The sequence below is a fragment of the Marmota monax genome, unplaced genomic scaffold, assembly GCF_021218885.2.
Source record: "Marmota monax isolate L192 unplaced genomic scaffold, Marmota_monax_Labrador192_F-V1.1 WCK01_AAM20220418_F8-fsc00073, whole genome shotgun sequence".
Taxonomy (NCBI): Eukaryota; Metazoa; Chordata; class Mammalia; order Rodentia; family Sciuridae; genus Marmota; species Marmota monax.
In genome coordinates, this window is record NW_026692846.1 from 2,823,674 (window position 1) to 2,843,303 (window position 19,630).

Sequence of the window (19,630 nt, forward strand, 5' to 3'; positions counted from 1 at the left end):
TGGGCCCTGGCCCCAAAGTCACCCCTGACATTGGCCACACCACCAGCTTTGGCAGAAGGGACTTGCCCATGAGCAGTGCCTGACCCTCAGCCACCTGCACCCTGCAGCCTCCTGGGACAGCAGTAGCTTCCTGCAGGGTGTAGTCTCCGTCACTCGGGGTTCCCCAGCCCATGGAGAGCAGGGGCCCACCGGCTCCGTGGACCCAAAGCACAGGTGTTGTGAAAGCCACACCACCCTCCTTGGGGCCACTGGAGCAGGGGCCATGTTGCTGTGGCTAACCTGGGCCGTCCAGACCACTCGCCACTCGGGATGCCACCGTGCTGGCCGTGCTGAGGTGGGCGGGGTCAGCACACCTGGGGGAAGAGTGTTCCAGAGCACCCAGGCCTCAAGGAAGGTGTGTGCTGGTGTGTGCTGATGCCTGACAGTCAGGGGGCTGGTGTGGCTGGGGTCCGGGGCCACAGGGGAAGGCCACAGTCCACGGGCCTCGCAGGCTGCTGGGAAGTGCTAGGCTGTCGCTCACAGGGGTGCGTCTCTAGCAGGTGGAGATGCAGTCAGAGTTAAGCTCTGCGAGATGCTTCAGGGTGCCTTGTGGAAAATGGGCACGTTGGGAAGTAAGTGACAGAAACCAGACTCTGGTGGCTTCCCCAGGAAGGAAATTTATGATCACATGTAAAAGGAAATGGGAAGGGATAATGGCTTCAGGCACAGAGAGATTAGGCTCTACCTGTGCTCCTCTGAATTTCTTCCCCACTTCATTTTCCCCTCATGGTCACAAAAAGGCTGCTTGTCTATCAGCAGATGACCCTCTGGATACTTTTCACTGACTCAAACCAATTTAGGATTATCCACCTCTGAACCAGTCACTGGCCAGGAGGGAGGCTAGGTGATCTGTGATTGGTCAGAGGGTTGCAGCATAAAACCCCCCCAACCCAGACTGCAGAAAAGGCTCCTGCAGGGTGCGGAGCCCAGCCCTGGCTGGAAGCCCAGGCAGAGCTGCGAATCAGCTTGGCACTGCTCAGCTGCCTGCCCAGCTCCCCTGGCCTGCAGGCAGAGGCTCCCCTCCTGTGCCCCAGGTTCTTTTACTCTCATACTAACCTGGAGAAGTTAATGCACTATTTATTCCCTCCCTTGAGAGGAGGAACTGAGGCTCGGGAGCGGGTCATGTGCCCAAGGCCACACGGCCAGGATGCAGGAGGACCCACACCCTGACCGCAGGCCCAGGGTGGCACTTGAGGGCTGCAGCAGGGCTACTCTCTGCATTAACGCCTGGCACTCCACGCCTGCTGGCTTGCTCGCGGTCCCCACTGACGACCAATTCAGGTGTCCCCTCCTCCAAAAAGCCGTCCAGGGCTCCCTCCCTGCAGCAGACAGAGTCCTGGTGGGCTGGGCCCAAGGCTCAGCTCTGCTCCCGGCCCTCGGGTGACCTCCGAGGCCTCATTGTCAGTCGGCACGGGGCTGGAGACTGGGCTCTCTGTGAAGCTGTGGGGAAGAGGTCCCCTGAGACCCTCCATCCCCTTCCCACACCTGGAGTTTCCACGGACAGCGCCAGCGTAAACACCCCGGGCGGCAGGAGAAGACGTGTCAGTTGGGCCTTAAACAAACCTGTTCCCGGAGACGAGGAGCAGGCGCGGCGGCGGTCAGCTGGGACGGGAGCGGGATTTGGAGCAGACGAGGTTGGCGGTGGGAGAAGTCACTACCCACAGGGCCCAGATGAAGGACACCCATCGTCCTTGACCACACCAACAGATGGCACGTGAGGGGACACGGTGGGTCCATGTGAGGTGTCGCTCGGTGCCAGGCGGCTGCTTCTCTCCAGGTCGGCAGCTGGGGAGTGGCAGGCCAGCAGCCCACGATCCACTCTGCCAGCATCTCAGGGCACTGGCTCAGTGACGGTTACCCTGGCTGCACATCAGTCACAACTTTAAAGTGTGGGTGCCCAGGCCACTCAAATCAGCGCTCCAGGAGGGCCCGGGCATCTGCCGTCTGACTCAGGACAGGGGCAACAACATGTCACACACCTGACCCCGGTGACCTGGGCCAGCCCCAAATACCCTCCTCCCAGGGGCTCTTCACACCACCCAAGCACTCCTGCCTCCGCTCGAGGTGGGGCTCCACTGCACCGGAGGCTGAGGGACGCATTACTGCCCCCCAGGTAGGAGGCCGTGGGTCAGGTGCAGACCCAACTCATCCCAAAGTGTCCCCGTCACCCCATCATGAGTCATTTCCTATTGCCTCCTCTGTCAGATCAGGGTCCCCAGTGCAGACTGCCCCATTGGACCTGAGAGCCTGGGCAGGGTTGTGTGTCCTTTCGGGGGACTGTGTGCTGGAGGCCCGAGGGGGGTCCTGACTGCAGGCGGGGGTGGGGCCAGGGCCTCGTCACAAGCCTCTAAGCCGCAGCTCCCCCAGGGCCAGGCCTGGGTCCCTGTGGGCCCAGGTGAGGGTTGGGGAGGTCAGGACCACAGCCCACCTCCCAGCTGGAAGAACACTGTGAGGGGGCCCATCCCCCCAAGTCCCCTGGGACTTTGGTGACACTCCCTCCCCCCAGTGCCTCAGGGCTTTGGGTTTCTAGGGAAAATCAAGGAGCCTGAGCCCGACCTGGGTGGGTCTGTTCCATGGGGTCCACTGGCCGGGCCCAGTGGCCGCGAGAGCCTGAGTGATGGGGGCGCTGCAGGGCAGGCCGGGGGCCGCCGACTCCCCCTCCCCACGTCTGGAAGGAGAGGCTGTGGAAGCCTGTGTTCACAATGCCTACAGCCCAGGGGCAGCGGTGACACGCAGGGCCACCACAGGGCACCTCTGAGGAGCATATGCATTTTGGGTAAATTAATAATGAATCCAGAGCAGTGGAAAGAAGAGAGGAAGCCGCCTGCTTCCACTGCCCAGATCTCACCCTCTGATGTCCAGCCCAGTGTCCCCGCCCCTCTGGGGGTGTCCCTCCTGCGCCTTAGGAGGACCAGGGCTGTCGGGTGTCTATTTATAGAGGGTTCCTGGCCATCAAAGATTTCAGAGAAACTGGAATGTACAAAGGTGAGATCAAAAGCCACCCCAGCTTGATGCCCCCAAACACCCCTTGACAGTGGTGTCCAGCGCCAGACAGCTTCTCTGCTGGATCCCGGGGAAGGACAGATGGACGCTCCGACAGGCCTGTGAAGCAGATCTCCCAGGTTTCACGTCTCCTGGATGTTGATGGGGCTCAGTGAAGCTCCACTCAGTCCCTCTGATCTCTGGGAAGTGGGCTGGGGACAGAAATTGACCCCCAGAGGAAGGTGCGAGGCCAGAGGCAGAGAGGTGCCACCCACGGCTCCCTCAGCCTGTCCTGCGGTGGCTGCCAGCTCCCGGGGTAACCTCTGGGGCCACGCCCCATAGTCACAGAGAGACAGCCATCTACACAATGCTGCTGAGCCACATGCGTGCTTGTCCCTTGTGACAACTGGACACACAAATCCTGCCCCAGACTCTGAATCTAGTAAGTCACAGAATGCTGGGGCCTCTGGCTGGGACAGCAGAGCACTCTGGGGTGCCCTCCAAAGGTGCCTCATGGTCCACTGACCCACCCACTCAGTGCAGGGCCCGGCAAAGGCAGGTGGCCAGGACCCTGGAGTCCTTCCTATCCACTTCACCTACCATGGCTGCGTCCTGCCTGGTCCCTGCCCAGACACCCACAGGCAGGACACATTCAAGGATCTCTTCTAGGTGACAGGAGGGCCCTCCCAGAAGTGCCCATCCTGGTCTCTCCCACCTTACTAGGGGCCTCTCAGCCTCCCGTTCCTGCACAGGCCTCTGGGTGTGGGGGTCAGACAGGGCTCCCCAGGGTCTCACTGAGGTCCAGAGCCCCGGGGCTCTGCCCAGGTTCCTGAGGCCAGGGCTCTGGCAAAGGAGGTGGCCAGGGCGGCTCTGCCCCTGTGGGTTTCACCAGGGGTTCCACATGTGACCTCTGGGGGCAGGTCATTCTGTGACTTAGAGCTCTGAGGACCACGAGGGCAGATGGCTCCAGCTCCTTCCCTCTGGGCAGTGAGGGTCTCCGTGCTGCCCAGGTCCCTGAGCCAAGTCAGTGGGGAGTCTAGCTAGCCTAGAGGACTGTCACCGGCCCTGGTTCGTTACGTGGCCCTCAGGTGGGGAGTCGCTCATGGTAGTGCCTGCGTTCCTAGCTGCGGTCCTGGGAGGAACCAGGTCACCAGGTGACTGTGACATTCATCCGTGTTTGTGATCTGTTGACCGATTCCCACTGCACTCCAAGCTCCTGAAGACACAGAGAGGGGCCTGAGTCCAGGGCAGGTGCCCAGCAGGGACACACTCATCTCCTGAGAGCAGGTGCTAGGCAGCCAGAGCCTGGAGCCCAGCTCCTCAAGAGAGAGCAGGGACCTTCCCCACAACCCTCACCAGAAGCAGAGGCCCAGAGCCGCTGGCCCCTGAGGTCATCCAGGGAGCCTGTGGCCCAAGGGATGGCTCAGGTTGGGAGCCACCTGACAGCCTGAGAACAGGCCTTCCTCCAGCTGGCTCCCCCGTCCTCTCCAGAGCTTCAGCCCACTTCCTCTCCCACCTCCCACCCAGGCAGACAGCTTCCGGGCCTGGTCTCTGTCCTCCTGACACAATCATAAGCAGAAAGTGGCCAGCGGGCCCCAACAGACGGGCCTGGTGGATCTCAGCCTCCAGCTCCATGGGGAAAAAGAAGGGAGGGGGCCTGAGAGGATCTCCAGCCCCTCCCTGGGGCAGGGACAGGGCAGAGCACAGGCAGCACAGGAAATGCCATTGGAGGACCAGCTCTGGTATAGGAGAGTCTACACTCAGAGGTACCAAGGTCAGCTGGTGGGGTAGCAGGGGCCCAGGCTGGGTGCCCTGACTGCTGGCTCCAGACAGAGAATGGGCCCTGGTGCTGGCCACACACTGAGCCCTGGTCCTGGCCACACACTGAGCCCTGGTGCTGGCCACACACTGAGCCCTGGTGCTGGCCACACACTGAGCCCTGGTGCTGGCCACACACTGAGCCCTGGTCCTAGTCCCAGCTTGAGCCCAGCCCCTGGTCACTGAATGAACTCTGGGCACAAGCTGAACCCTGACCCAGGCCTCACCCTTGACTCTGACTGGGGTCCCCACGGCTGGACAGTGGCTGAGCCGGGCCCTGTGCCTGAGTTCAGGGCTCCCTCCCATCAGGGTTTCTGAGGACCTGGCCTGGCAAGGACCACAGAGGGTACCTGAGGGAGGGAGGCAGGGATGGCCCCTCCTCGGCCAAGGGCCGTGATGCTGGGGACAGAGGGTCTGTGCCCAGGACTGACCAAGGGAATAGCCGGTGGCAGGAGGGAGCTGGAGGAGCCGGGGCTGCCTGTGGGGCTGAGCTCCAGGGAGAGGGCTCGGCCAGCGCAGGCTGAGTTTAGGGAGTGACAGTGTCAGGGAAGTACTTCCTTAAGGGGACACTTGATGGCTCATGGTACAACCTCAAACTGGGTCCCATCAGCAAGGCTGGGGTCCTGGTCCAGCCGCCCGGGGCAGCCCCCAGCGGAGGGCCGACTCGTCCTCTAGCCTTGGTACACTCATCTGTGACCTGCCCCAGGCGGTCAGATCCGCAGTTGGCCAAATCTGGTTCCCATTGTAGGAAAACTGTAAGGGGCACAGCCTGTGTATCACATGACCCCTCGTGGGGCCAGGGGGCCTCCATCACACACAGTGACTCCCCTGGGGCACACATGTCCACAGAGTAGGGCAGCAGAGTCTGCCCCTCCAGCCCCTGCTGGTTAGATGCAGGGGAGTTTGTCAAAAGAACTTCAAGGCCCCCCACCCCAGAGCAGTTTAGATTTGGGGGCTGGAGGAGGGGTTGCGCGTGAGCACTGGCCTGCCACCCTCGCCAGGCCACCCTGCCTGGGCTGCCCACTGGCCACTCTGTTCCCAGCACCCGCCCCATCCACCCACCTCAGGACACTTGACACCAGCACTGGGGAAAATGGTCGTCCCTGCCAACAATAGCACCCTCCTCCTGTCCCTGTGCTGCCTAGCAGTGCTCCTGCCGAGGGGTGGGTGACCACCAAATGCAGAGGCCTCAGAAGTGGTGACCCGGGCCTCCCCACCCCTTAGTTTCTTCACTGATCACTAGGAAGATAATATTGACTGTGCATGTCACATCCCCCCATCTCTGTCACTCACCAAGAGGTGGCCACCTGGCTTCTTGAAGGTTAGATGAACAATGCCAACTCTTACAACCCTCAAAACCCAGTTAGAATGATATGAAGCACTCAGAAAGGGAAAAGGTTAGACACTAAGAAGAACTTCTGTTCTCCGGCCCACCTAGCACCTACTATCCACCTCTTGGAATGTGCTGGTCTAAGCTATTGTAGCCCATAGAGGTGACAGGGATCTCACTGCCTCATGAGGGAGTGTGGAAGGGGTCGAGCAGAGAACAGCAACTGCTATTGCAGTTCTCTGCCCCTGGAGACTCCAGCGTGGACCAGACAGTGAGGTCAGGAGAGCCGGGCACCGGGAGGCTCCTCTGAGGCCTGCTGAGCAGCGAGACACAGATAGCTACTTGGGTCCCCTGGGGCCACCTGGGCCAGGAAGGGATGAAATAGAAAGCAGGTCCTGAGGCCCTGCAGGGGATGTGGACAGCTCTTGAGCCCAGAGGCTCAGCCTGATGCAGTCTGGACACACCCAGGAAAGACATGGTGCTGGGCCCTGGTGGGTGGGTGGGTTCCTTAGCTTCCAGAGAGAAGATGAACCTTGCAGAGGTGAGGGACTCAGGACACAGGCTCCGGGTCCTGCTGCGGCCACCTGGGCTCAACCCTGCTCCCTGCCTCCCGGCTGTGTGACCTCTCTGAGCCCCCCCGGTTGCTCTTCTGAGGTGGTACCAAGGGTGCCCCAGGAGGTCTTTGGGGACTGGGGGGAGCACACTGGAAGATCTGGACCCCAGGCCAGCTCCTGTGAGGTGGCAGCCACACCCCGGTGCTTTCTCAGTGCTGCTCCCGGAGTGACGGCACCAGACCAGTGCTTTGGACTCGGGTCACCACCTGGTGGGGGCGAGTTTTCTGGGATCTCTGACTGGCCATATTGTACGAAGGGCAGGCAGGGCCCTGCACTGCTACCTCGCCCTTAGCACTCACGCCCACTCCAGCACCTCCCCAGCCAGTGTCCAGAGGAGGCCGTGGCGGGAGGGCCTGGTGAGCATGGTCCCCAGCAGCCCTGTGGGATCAGACCCCGAAGGCTCTGCCAGAGTGGCGCTCAGAGTGGAGGGAGCTCCAGGGGCCCCGTGGCATGAGCCCAATGAAGGAGGGCTTGAACTCTGCAGGGCCCTCCCCAGGCGGAGGGCAGGGACAGGAGCTGACCGGGCACCCTCTGGAATGGCCGCACGGAAGCCCCAGGTAAACTGCCATCACACCCTCTTGTCCTTCCTGCTCAGGGGAACCCACCACTCACCCAGCATCTCCTGAGCTGGCCTCGGGGCCCTGGGGTCCTGGAAAGATATGAAGGACACCCCTCCCAGTCCCAGGCCAGGAGGCCAGGGCCAGGAGGTCAGGGCCACGGGGCTCAGAGGAGGCTGAAGCCGAGACTCTGCTGTGAGAACCGAGTCCTACCCCAGGCCTCGGGTTCCCCGCCCCCGAAAGGTGGGCCACTTGGGTGGGCTTCCAGCTCCTCTGACTCCAGGGTTCCTCCCCAGGCCCTGTGGACCCATTCTGCAGGCCGAAGCTCAGGAGAGCAGGCGGGCAGCCCACCACTCGACCTCACCCAGGATCCTAGGCACGCAGCAGGGAGGCAGAGCCAGAGTGGATCCTGGGGAGGTGTGGGGGCCAGTGGCCAGCCTCCTCCAGCAAGCCCTCCAGCACCCTTCCTGGGCCTGGGCCTCTGCTCCTCTGCACACCCAGGAGCCCTGCTCTGCCCCTGCCATCCTATCAGGGTACCTCCCTTTGCTCTGTGCTCCCTCAGCAGTACCCACAGCCCACACGGTGCCCCACTCCTGCCTGGGTAGCCAGGGCCAGTCCACTGCAGCCATGGGAAGAATATCCCTTGAGTGTGGCCCTTGCACAGCCCAGGACACAGAGTTTACCAGGTCACTGAGGCACACAGCCACGGGGCCACTAGAAGCCAGTCTTCCTGCCCTATTTGTTATGTGGCCTCAGGTCTCCCACCGTCACTGTGCACAGAGGCGAGTGTCCTGGGTGTCCGGCAACAGGCAGGCTGTGGCCGGGTTCGACTATCCCACCCAAGCTGGCCTGGTGGATCTGGATGCTGGGCACTTCCCAGCTGACTCCCAGGGGTTCTGCCACAGCTGAGCCCACGTACCCTCCAGAGGTCCAAATCTCTGGGCCCACATCTGGCCTGTGTCTTCCCCTTCAGCGCATCAAGGAGCCCCTGCTCACTTCCCTGGACCTTGAGCGAGTCCTGGCCCTCCCGTCCCTCCACTTCAGCCCCATTTCTCTAGACTGCAAGGCAGGACGGTGACTCCTGACAGGGGCCCCCTTCCTGATGTCAGCAGAAGCCACGCTGTCCCTGTGGATATGTTCCCTCCTGTGTGGAGTCCCATGGCAAGTGAGGAGCCACCCAGGTCACTGGGCTGCAAGGTCAGGCCTTAGAGTCAAGGCCAAGGCTGGGACCAGGGGACAGGGTCCAAGCTGACCCCACAGGCAGATGTACCCAGTGTCTCCCAGGGGCACACTCCATGTCCTGCCAGGAAGTCATGGCTGTGCTTCTCTCTACCCTCTGTCCCCTCAAGGAAGGAAGGACACGGGTGCCTGATACCCCTGAGGTGCTTTTATGGGCTGGGCCCAGAGTGCTCAACTGTGCTCCTCCATCAGACCCACCTGAAGGGTCCTGACCCTGGCCCAGGCACTGTCTAACTCTGACCCCATCTAGAGACAGCCTGTTCTGAACCACAGCTTTGGTAAAGGTGATGGTGACACTGTCCCTGTGCCTGTCTCCTCTAGGGCTCAAAGTTCAATCTGACCCTCAGCACCCCGGCCTCCTGGCTCCAGCACCTTCTCTGCCACCCTAAAAGTCCGGGGTCCTGAGCAGAGAGTCCTCGAGGATCCCTTGGATCACGGGGGCACCACCACACCATGGGTAGGTTTGATCCTGTGGGCAACTGAGAGCCACTTCGTGCTGTCATCCTTCCCAGACGTCCTCTAGTGTCAGTTGTGTTGGGGGACTCCGATATTTCTGTGAGAACCAGGCTGAAGGTGGACCCGAGGCTGGCCAGTCCTGCCTGTGACTCAGAGCCTTCGCCTGCTCAGCCTCCACAGGCCCCCCTGCCCTGCCCAAATGACACTGAACCCTGCCCCAGTGGCCCTGCAACCTCCAGCAGGACCCCTCCAGCCCTGCCTTGCCAGGAGGGGCTGGTGCTGGTCCAGCGTAGCAGTGTGGGTGGACCAGCGGCTCCTGCCCGGCTCTGGGCCTCAGTCTCCCCATCCGAGACAGTCACAGCACAAGGACAGAGGGAAGCCGTGGGCTCTGCCCAGCAACAGTGGGGATCCAGAGCCATGGCATCTCCTCTCCCAGAACCTTCAGTGCTCTCAGTTGCCCACAGAATCAAATCCACCACTGTGCCCACTGGCGCTGCTGAGAGTGGTGTGGTGCCCACTCACCCTCCCCTAGGGCACAATCCAGGGGCTCTGTCACCTCCAGGCCTTTCCCATGCACCCAGCCCAAGTCCAACGACCAACCCCCGGTGCACGGTGCACGGGTACACACGGAGGCCCAGCACCACGTGAGCAGGACTCCGCCCCTCCCGGGCACAAAACCGGCCTTGGGTGCTCCCGCCCCCCACCCCACAGGCAGGAGTGCCAGCCCCACCTCCAGCCCCTGCAGCCTGAGACCGCGCCTCCTGGATGGCTCCGCCCCCGTGCCTCAGTTTCCCCCTCTATCTCCAGGCGGACGCGGGGCCGCTGCGCACACGGGCGCGCTCTCCAGGGTCCCAGCGCTCCCGGCGGAGGGGAAGGAGCCCGCCCCGCCCCCACCCCGCCCCCACCCGCCGCCTTTGCCCAAAAGCGGCCCGAGCGGGCCTGACGTCAGGCCCCGGAGGGCGCGGTCCAGTCGGTCCGCGGTGGCCGAGCGCTCACGTACCAGCGGAGGCCGAGCCCCTCAGTCTCCAACCCCGGGAAGGCGCGGTGAGTCCCCCGCGGGCAGGCGTCCTCGCTGCCCCGCGCCCCAGGCAGGAGGCTCCGCAGAGCCCTTGCTGTTCAGCCAAGCAGGCAGCCGGGGAGGGCGGGAAACTGCCCGCAGACCCCGCAAGCCGGAGCGCAGAGCCCAAGCCCGCCTGCCGGGCAGGGTCCTTGCAGAGGGGAAACTGAGGCCTCCAGGGAGGGCAGGCAGGAGCTGACCAGGCTGAGAACGGGGTGCAGAGGACCCGGCTGCCCTGGGAACAGAGCAGAGTTCTGTGGCTTGGGGCCACAGCCACCACCACCCGGGGCTGGGGCAGGGCTGAGGTTGAGGGATTTGTGGGACAGTCTCCCGGGTCCCCCTGCAGAGTCAGCCCCACCATCCCACGGTTCAGGGCCTCAGCTCCCACTCTGGCCCTCCCCTTCCCTTTGAGGGATGGGGAAGCTGAGGTCCAGGGAAGGCTCGGCAGCTCAGCTTCTAGCATGGACCTCAGAACTGGCACTAACTAGCCTGCTGTCCCTGGAGCAGCTGCCCTGTGAGAAGTCCGCAGGAGCAGGGTCCCGAGGGGGGCAGGCAGGATGGGAACTGGACAGCAGCCAGGGTGCCTGGCGGGGCAGACATGGAGCAGCTGGGCCGCCTGTGGCAGGACTGGGACCGAAGGCTGGTGGTGGCAGTGCACAGCCCAGGGCAGGAGGCTGGACCTGCCCACTTGTCCCCACCTTCTGTCCTTGATACTGGGTCATCGAGGGGCTCTCTTCGCCTCTCCTCTCCCATTTCTGTGCCATGGGCAAGTAACTACCCATCTCTGTGCCTTGCCAAGCAGGACCCTCAGCAAAGGCAGGGGCTGTGACCTTGCTCCACGGGAAGCCTCGGGACCCCTTCTGTCTTGGGTAACCAAGGGGGAGGTGGTGTCTGTCTGTCCCGAGGCCAGTGTCATTTCTAAATCACACTTGTTGGTTCAGCAGCTCCCCTGCTGCAGCCCGGTGGGCCAGCTCAGGTGTGTGGGATTCAGGAGTTCAGGGAGGACCCCAGGAGGTGATGAGGGCCTGAAGGGTGCCCAGTACAGCTCCCCCCACCCTAAGGCCTCCTACAGGTCCCAGCTCAGAAGCCAGCTCCCACCTCTTCCCTCCCCCTGGAGCGCTGTGCTCTCAGGCCCTCCTCAGCTGTCCTGCCTTCATGGCCACTTCCCGGCCCTGTCCCCCTGTCCTCCGCCGTGTGCTCTATCAGGAGGGGCTGGGTGTGCCTGGGGCTTCTTCGTGCTCACAGTGCTGAGGTTCAAGCCCAGCTCTATGTCTCCCAAACACAGAGTCCTAGCTGTTCCCTGTCCCAGCCCTGGCTGCAGGATGGGCAGACGCTGGCTAGCGTCTGCCCATCCCCTCTGCACAGAAGGGCATAGTGAACCCAAATCAGGCAGAGCCGAGCTGAGCACCAGCAGAAGCCCACACCCAGCCCCTACCTTGGCTGGGTGACCCTGAACACAGGACTTGACCCCTCCCTACCTCCGTTTCTGCATAGCCAAGATGGGACCAGCCACATCCACTTGAGGACATCATAGGAGGCATCAGTGGGACCCTGGAAGGGATCATTTCAGCCCCACATGTTGTGGGGTTAGATACCCCAGGAAGAGTGTCCAGGGCACCAGGAGGTTAGAGGGTTCAGGGAGGGCTTTGTCAGTGCCAGGAGCCTGTACCAGGTGACCCAGGCAGAGGGGACAGCAGTGTGAAGGCCAAGAGTGCCAGGCTCAGGGTCATCAGGAAAAAGAGGTGGGCAGAGGCCAAGCTGGCGCACACCATGGATTGCCTGTCCCCCAGAGAGAAAGGGTCAATGGGATGGGGGTGTCTGGCTGCTGCAGCCACCGCTATCCAGGCTAGAGGTGAACAATGAACCAGGTAACAAGCAGGCACTGGCTGGGGACCTGCAGGACCTGCAGATGGCTGGTGCCCCACCCCCCAGAATATGAGGGAGTTCCATCAGAGACACAGTCCCAGAGGAAGGGGCTCTCTGCTGGTGGCCCTCGAAGCAGTTGGGCAGGATGGAACCAGGGGCCCTCTCTGCCGAGTGGTGCCCTCCGATCTGGGATGGGGAAGCCCTGGCCAAGCCAACTGAGACCATCTGGGTGACTGGGGTCATATGGTCCATTTTGGAGGACTCGATGGGTCCTGGCTGCCCCTTAGTAGAACAAACAGAAGCTCAGACCCGTGAAAATGGTGGACGATGGTTCTGCAGCACACGGTCCCTGATAACGGCTATTCTGGCCATGGAAGACCATGAGTGTCACTCATCAGGGGTGCAGGCTAAAGCCCACACAGACAAGAGCATCCACAGGGACACTCCTGGCCCAGAGTCGCCATGTGCAGATCACTGCTGTCCGTGTCTGGTCCTGCCCAATCTGGGTCTGGTCCCCAGGTCCACCAGTTCCATGCTGGGTGACCTTGGGCCTGCTGCGGCCTTCTCTGGGGCTCCCTCCTCCTAGTGGAGCTTGGACACTTGGTGGGAAGATTCCGCACCCATTCTCTACGCCTGCCCTCCCTGCCCTGGCTCACGAGCTGCAGGCCACACGCAGAATCCGGGGCCCAGGCCACCTCTTTACCCAGCCCCACATGCAGCAGGCAGAGGAGGGACAGCTGGACCTGAGAGGGGCCTAGAGAGCACTCAGGACCTGCCCTCCCTACCCACCAAGGAGGCAGCTACAGAGACACCCCAACTGATGCCCAGGCGGCGTCCAGCAGGAGCCCTGGCCTCGCCTGCCCTGCCCACAGCAGACGCGCAGCAGCTGGGAGGGGCAGTGGGGCGGCAACCATGCCCTTCGGGTGTGGGGCTTTGTTGTGGCCATCAGGCTGGATGGGGTGGGCCAGGGGAGGGGACAGGATCAGATGACTTGGTGGGAAGGTTCCCCTCTCTGGGAGATCCCCAGAGTCAGGGCTTCGCAAAGGCTCTGAGAAGTGCCGGGTGGTCCCCCTCTCCCACCTGTGGGCGGCGGGCCTCTAGCGCCCTTTCTGGAATCAAGCCTTCCTCCCAGGTGGGGTGTCCACAGGTGCGTCTCCCCGTCATCCAACACATCCAGTCACTGCCAGGTTTCCTTGATGCACTCGACAAACAGGGTCCCCAGAGTCCCGGGTGAGGGAACCGAGGCTCCCAGGGGTGGAGTACCTGGCCCAGGCCTCACAGGCGGAGGTCACCACGCAGCAGTGGGAGCTGGGAGCTAACGTTAGCAGGACCCAGTGGTCAGCGACTGCCGTGGGCTTCCTAGAAGAGGTGTCAGCCTTTCTGGGCGGGGGGGGGGGTGGTAAGGCAGAGCCAAACCAGGCCTCCTCTGCCCCTTTGGTGGGCACGGCCCACCCTGCCGTCCTCCCTGGGGCTGGCTCAGAAAGATGGCAGACCCGCCCGGGGCTGCTCACCCCAAGATGCCACCGTCTGACGGCAGGGTGGGCACACAGCAGTGCAGGGGACCACTCCGGTGGGAGAGCGCAGGAAGAGGCTCCTGGGGCCCAGAGAGGAGCCAGGAGGAGAGCTGGGAGGAGTCCTAACAGTAGTCACCGAGTGTGTCCAGGTGCAGGGAGGGAGCCGAGGCCTGGAGGGGCAGGGCGTGCAGAATGTGGGCCCACTGTGGCTCCCTCAGGCAGGGTGCCCTGACTGCCCTGAGGGCCCTGGCCCCGGAGGCCTGCCAGGCTGCCAGGGCAAGTTAGCAGCACCAGGAGCCCAGGAGGAGGGCGGCAAGGTCACTCTGGGAGAAGCCACCCTCCCGCTAGCAGGTCCAGTCGGGGCCCTGCTGAGGAGGGGAGCAAGACATGCCCCCTGGGCCCTGCCTCCCATCAGGTGGAGCTCATCTCCTCATTACCTCGCTTCCCTATTTTGACACCTACTACGTGCCCAGTGTCACGGTGGTGCAATGACCCCCACTTTACAGATGAGGAAACAGAGGCTCGGAGACTCTAAGGAAGGACACATCGTTTTCAGAGAGGGACCCAGGCACGGATGGGGCAGTCTGAGCTCCAGCTGGACTCCAGTTCCTTGGTGTCTAATATCAGTCACATACTGAGCCCTGATCCTGGTCGCATGCAGATCCCCAATCCCAGTAACAGAGCCTGGAGGCCCAGCCTCTGAGCTTGGCCTCCTGGCAGCTGGGAGAGCCAGAGGTCTTCAGGAAGCCCCCCGAGGCAGGATCAGGAGTGGCATTAAGGGTCGTGGTGTCCCCCGGCTCTTCTCCCGTCTGACTCTGACCACAGAGGGCTGTTCTTCTGCCCACCCCAGGGAAGTGTCCAGGTGTGGGCAGGCAAAGCAGGCTGGGACCAGTGCTATGTGAAGTCTTGCAGCCCTGGCGCAGGCCCCAGGCCCAGAGCCCCAGCACCATGCCCGGCACTGCAAGCACATGACATCAGCCCTGCCCACTGGGCTCCGACCAGCTCTTCCAGGCCATGGAGGCTGCTCGGCCATGGACAGTCCCAAAGCACCCTCCAGGAAGGGGACAGGCAATGGGATCATCTCCCCCAGGCCCTCTGCCTCCCCTCTGCCTGGGCAGGTGAGCCAAGGCCAGCCGACCCCCGAGGGCCTAGACTTCCTCTGAAGTGTTCACTGGCCACCTTCACGGCAAACAGGGACTGGAGCACACATTTGAGTTCCTCGTCCTCCAGGACAAAAAGGGTTGTGGGCAGATGCGCAGAGAGTGGCCATTTAATTAGTCACTGTGGAAAGGGAGGCAGAGGACAGGAGAGGTGCTGGGGGTAGGGGGCATCATCCCAGAGAAGCCAGACTCAGCAGAGAGAAGAGGGGAGGGCAGGGTGGGAGCAGGCTGTGGCCAGGACCAGGGCTGAGTGCGGCTGGCATTAAGGCTTCCAGTGTGATGTGGACCAAGTGTAAGAGTGCAGCAGGGACTGGGCCAGCGTGAGACCAGAGTCGGTCCAATGCCTGTCCTAGGCTGGAGTGTGCCAGGGACGAGGCTCCTTCTGTTACTGGGATTGGGGATCTGCATGTGACCAGGATCAGGGCTCAGTATGTGACTGAGATCAGGGGTTAAAATGTGACCTGGATCAGGTCTCCGGCCATGACGAGGACCAAGGCTCAATGTGTTACTGGGACTGAGGATGAGTGTGTGACCAGGATTAGGGTTCAGTACATCAGGCCTCAGAGTGGCCGGTATCAAGATTCATCACATTGCTGGGATCATGGCTCAGCGCAACCAGTTTTAGAACCATTGTGTGACCAAGATCAGGGCTCAGCTCTGTGTGAGATCAGGGATCAGACTTCAGAGTTGAGAATCCCTCTCTCCTCACCTGTCTGGCCTCTGGGGTGTTCTGAAGGTCCCATCCACCCCCAGACTCTGGAGACCCCAGAGTTCCCACTGCCCTGGTCCGTGTCCCCACAGTGGCTGGTGAGCACGCAAGGCTGGCCCTGGGGAGATTCCCGGGAGGGCAGGACCCTGTGGTCAGCGACATCCTGGGACCAGCTCCCAGAGGAAACATTTGGTTATGTTTATTATTTGTCTTTGGTTGTGACACTGAGACAGGCCAGAGCAGACAAAGTGGAAAGCCACTCTGCACACTGTCCCCTTGCTGACACTGGTGACGCCTCAGGTCCTGCCTCCAAGATGACGTTCCTCTCCTTCCTGAAGACCTCTGGCTCTCCCTGCTGCCCGAAGGCAAAGCCCAGAGGTTGGGCCTCCAGGTTCTGAGCCCCCATGGCCCCTCATGCCCTCAGAGCCCTGCCCTGGCCCCCTGGCCCTCGGAGTCCCCCAGGGCTGGAGGAAGACCAATCCACTCATCACCATCAGGGATGGCCTGCCTGTGAGGGGTGATAGAGAGCCCACCCAGAGGACACTATGACCTGGCCCCTGGGGGGGGGGGGCAGGGGGCAGGCATAGGCCTGGGCTTCACTTGGCTTTCCCTAGCAGCCTGGGGTGGCAGATGTCCAGGGCAGGGCTCCCAGAGGCAGAGAGCACGCTGGGTGACCTCAGGCAGGTGCCGACCTCTCTGAGCTAAGGATGGAGCTGGGGCTACCTGCCTGCCAGACCTGACCCTTGGGAAGCAAGTGTCCCTTCACTGCACCCACCCCTGCTAGGCTGGGTACAGTCCCCTGTCCCCTGGGACATAGGACTCAGTGTTCCCCCTTCAGCAGGATGGAATGGCCGAGGGAGCCTGCTGCCCAAGGCCACGCAGCCAGTCTCTGGGAGTGGCAGTGCCTAGGCTATTTACAGCAGATGGCCCCTAGGAGGAATCGGGAAGAGTCTTCCTGACCCCGCAGGGGGACCCAGTGCACCAAGAATGTCTGGGTGCCCACCCCGCCTCCCTGCCTCTCCCCAGAGGCTTCTCCTCTCTCCTGAAAAAGACAGAAATGTCCTTATTTGGAGGGTCAGCCCAGCCTGGGGTGGGGGCAGGATCCTGTTAACCCTTCCTTTATAAATAAAGGGATAAATCAGGGCCAGTTAAACACTGCTCGCAGGAACGTAAACAGAGTGGGCGGCTCCAGCCCAGCCCCTGCCCACCCTCCCCTGCGCAGAGCACAGTGTGCCTGAGACCCACACCCTCCCGGTGGCTGCTGGGACCTGGCTCCAAGCTCCACCCCAGCGAGCAGCCTGGTGGCCAGGGTAAGTGTGCCCTGCTCTCAGGGCCCGTAGAGGACAGCAGCTGGCTCTCAGCCCATCTGCTCTGCTGAGCACCCACTCCCTTTGGGAAAGGACCAGGGTGTTGACCTGGAGCTGACCTGGTGGAGGTGAGGACAGACAGGTGGCAGGAGGATGGTGGGTGTGGGGTCAGGGGTGGGGCGAGCGGCTCATGGCCCTCCCCATGGGCAGGGCTCTGTCCCAGCAGAACAAGTTTATCAGCCACCACTTGTGCTAGGGGCTGCTGTGCCCTTGATCCAGATCAGTTCAGTTAATCCTCCCAGCAGCAGCTAAATTCCAATACGGCAGATTAGGAAATAAGGCACAGGGTGGTTCAGTGAGTTGCCTGAGGATGCATAGCAGGTAAGTAGAAGAACCAGAATGGAACCAGGCCCTGAAACCACATTTTGAGCCCTATGATCTTACCTTTGTTTTCTCCCTCCAACCTGAACTCAGTCCTGTGGGGAATGTGCTTGTGCCTGTCTAGTAAGGACAGGCCCCAAAACCTTAGCATTTTGCTGAAGGTCCACACTGCAAGTGTCAGGTGTGAGTGGTGCAGAGAGAGCAGGGTCTCAGGCGGGGCCAGGCAAGGGTGTGGGAGGGGACAGAGTGGACAGACCAAGCAAGGGCCAGCCTCAAACAGAGCTGGCTGCCAGGCTGCTGCTGCAGGTAACCCCTTCTCCTTCCAGGGCCACCGCCATGCCCTCTGCGCCTGCAGCAGTGCCCTGGGCCTTGGCAGCCCCCAACGCCACGGTGTCAGCCAACAGCAGTGTGCCAGAGACCTCTCTCTTCCACCTGTTCGCCCTGCTGGACGAGGAGCTGTACTCGGCCTTCCCAGGCCTCTGGCTGGCGCTGATGGTGGTGCACGGGGTCATCTTCCTGGCCGGGCTGGTGCTCAACGGGCTGGCCTTGTACGTCTTCTGCTGCCGCACCAGAGCCAAGACGCCGTCGGTCATCTACACCATCAACCTGGTGGTGACTGACCTGCTGGTGGGCCTGTCCCTGCCCACGCGCTTCGCGGTCTTCTACGGTGCGCGGGGCTGCCTGCGCTGCGCCTTCCCGCACGTCCTGGGCTACTTCCTCAACATGCACTGCTCCATCCTCTTCCTCACCTGCATCTGCGTGGACCGCTACCTGGCCATCGTGCAGCCCGAGGGCTCCCGCCGCTGGCGCCAGCCCGCCTGTGCCAGGGCTGTGTGCGCCTTCGTGTGGCTGGCCGCTGGCTCCGTGACCTTGTCGGTGCTGGGGGTGACGGCAGGCGGGCGGCCCTGCTGCCGCGTGTTCGCGCTGACCGTGCTGGAGTTCCTGCTGCCGCTGCTGGTCATCAGCGTGTTCACGGGCCGGATCGTGTGCGCACTGTCGCGGCCAGGCCTGCTGCGCCAGGGCCGGCAGCGCCGCGTGCGGGCCATGCAGCTGCTGCTCACGGTGCTCGTCATCTTCCTCGTCTGCTTCACGCCCTTCCACGCCCGCCAGGTGGCTGTGGCGCTGTGGCCCAGCGTGCCGCACCACACCAGCCTGGTGGTCTACCACGTGGCCGTGACCCTCAGCAGCCTCAACAGCTGCATGGACCCCATTGTCTACTGCTTCGTCACCAGTGGCTTCCAGGCCACCGTCCGTGGCCTCTTCCGCAGGCACGGAGCAGAGTGTGAGCCCAGCAGCGGCGACGTGGTCAGCATGCACAAGAGCTCCAAGGGCTCGGGCCCCCAGATCCTTCTCAGTGCTGGTCCTCGTGCACTCACCCAGGCCCTCACCAATGGGCCTGAACCTTAGGTCAGCAGCACTCTGCCAGGGGCCAAAGGTCAGGGCTTGGCCGGGTGGCCAGCCCAGACACCTGCTGGGCCGGGGCAGCAAACTGGTCTCATTTGGATGGACTGCAGATGGGTACCAGGGCACCGCACTGAGATTCTAGGGCTGCGGTTGATTAGCCATGTCTGCATGGGCTCCGGATGGGTGTGGTGGTCTGAGTGCCAGTTACTTGCCTTCCTGGGGTCTCCTGCACCCACTGAAATCCCAGGAGGGTAGGCGGGCTGCTGTTCACTGGGCCCCTTGTCTACAGAAGGAGCTCCTCAGGAGAAGGAGCAGAGGTCACCTGGGTCTGTAGGCTCCCAGGAAGGTTAGAGAAGCAACCGAAAGAGACCTGCCCACACCCAGGTGGCAGCACAGGACAGGGGAATGTGGGGACATAAATGCTGCACACTGGGCCAGGACAGGGGGTCACCTCTGTAAGGCCCCCACCTGAGGCCCCCTAAACTCTACAGAAGACAGCGTGACCCCCAAGGGCTTTGAGATCCCGTCTGCACCTGAGCCTGCGCAGGAGGGGCATCTCTGTCCACCTTTTGTGCTGGAGGGAATGGTGTGCGGTGCCACCACGAGCAAGGGCAGGAACGGAACCAGAGCCCAGAGCCCTGCTCCTCCCCTGGGCACTGCTCAGAGCCTCTCAAGAAACAGACTCAGAAGGCCCTCCTGCCCCGGGAGGACAGCAGGCCTCAGGCCTCATCCTGTGGACCAGACATGACCACTGGCACACAGGCCAGCCGGCTGAAGGCCACAGGGTGGGTCTCCCCTCCGGAGCTACAGAGGACAAGCCTGGCCGTCCTGGCCCAGCCCGCGGCTCCATGCCTTTGACCCAGGAGAAGCACTCTCTGGCTTGGATCTCTGATCAGCTCCGTGGACCCTGGAATCACCTCCCACATGCTTCTGCCCTTGCCTGAGCTCCCAGGGCCCTAACCAGGCCGTACGTGGGAAGGGGGCTGTGGAGGAGAACAGGCCCTCTGAGTGTCCCTGCCTGGGGACTTGGCCAGGACCACTGAAGCAGGTGAGATGGAATCAGGCCCAGGTCGGGCCCTTGCCTATGAGAAAGTCCTCTGTGCTCAGGTGCCCTGTGGCCTGGGCAGCTGGGAGAGGGGTGGGGCAGGGGGGAAAAAGCCCCCACCTTGGCCCCAGGCAAAGTGTCGTTGCCACTGC

General features: G+C 62.6%; 1 protein-coding gene across 1 annotated transcript; it reads left to right on the forward strand.

Moving 5' to 3' along the window:
- Nucleotides 1–17,285: 17,285 nt before the first annotated feature.
- On the forward strand, nt 17,286–18,555 carry Gpr20 (G protein-coupled receptor 20). The gene has a single exon (XM_046448902.2). It carries the CDS (start codon nt 17,366–17,368, stop codon nt 18,434–18,436), a length of 1,071 nt encoding a protein of 356 aa, XP_046304858.1. The 5' UTR covers nt 17,286–17,365; the 3' UTR covers nt 18,437–18,555.
- Nucleotides 18,556–19,630: the final 1,075 nt, after the last annotated feature.

Excerpts from the sequence above, each read along its gene's own strand:
- Gpr20 (XM_046448902.2), top strand. The coding sequence starts at position 17,366 with ATGCCCTCTGCGCCTGCAGCAGTGCCCTGGGCCTTGGCAGCCCCCAAC.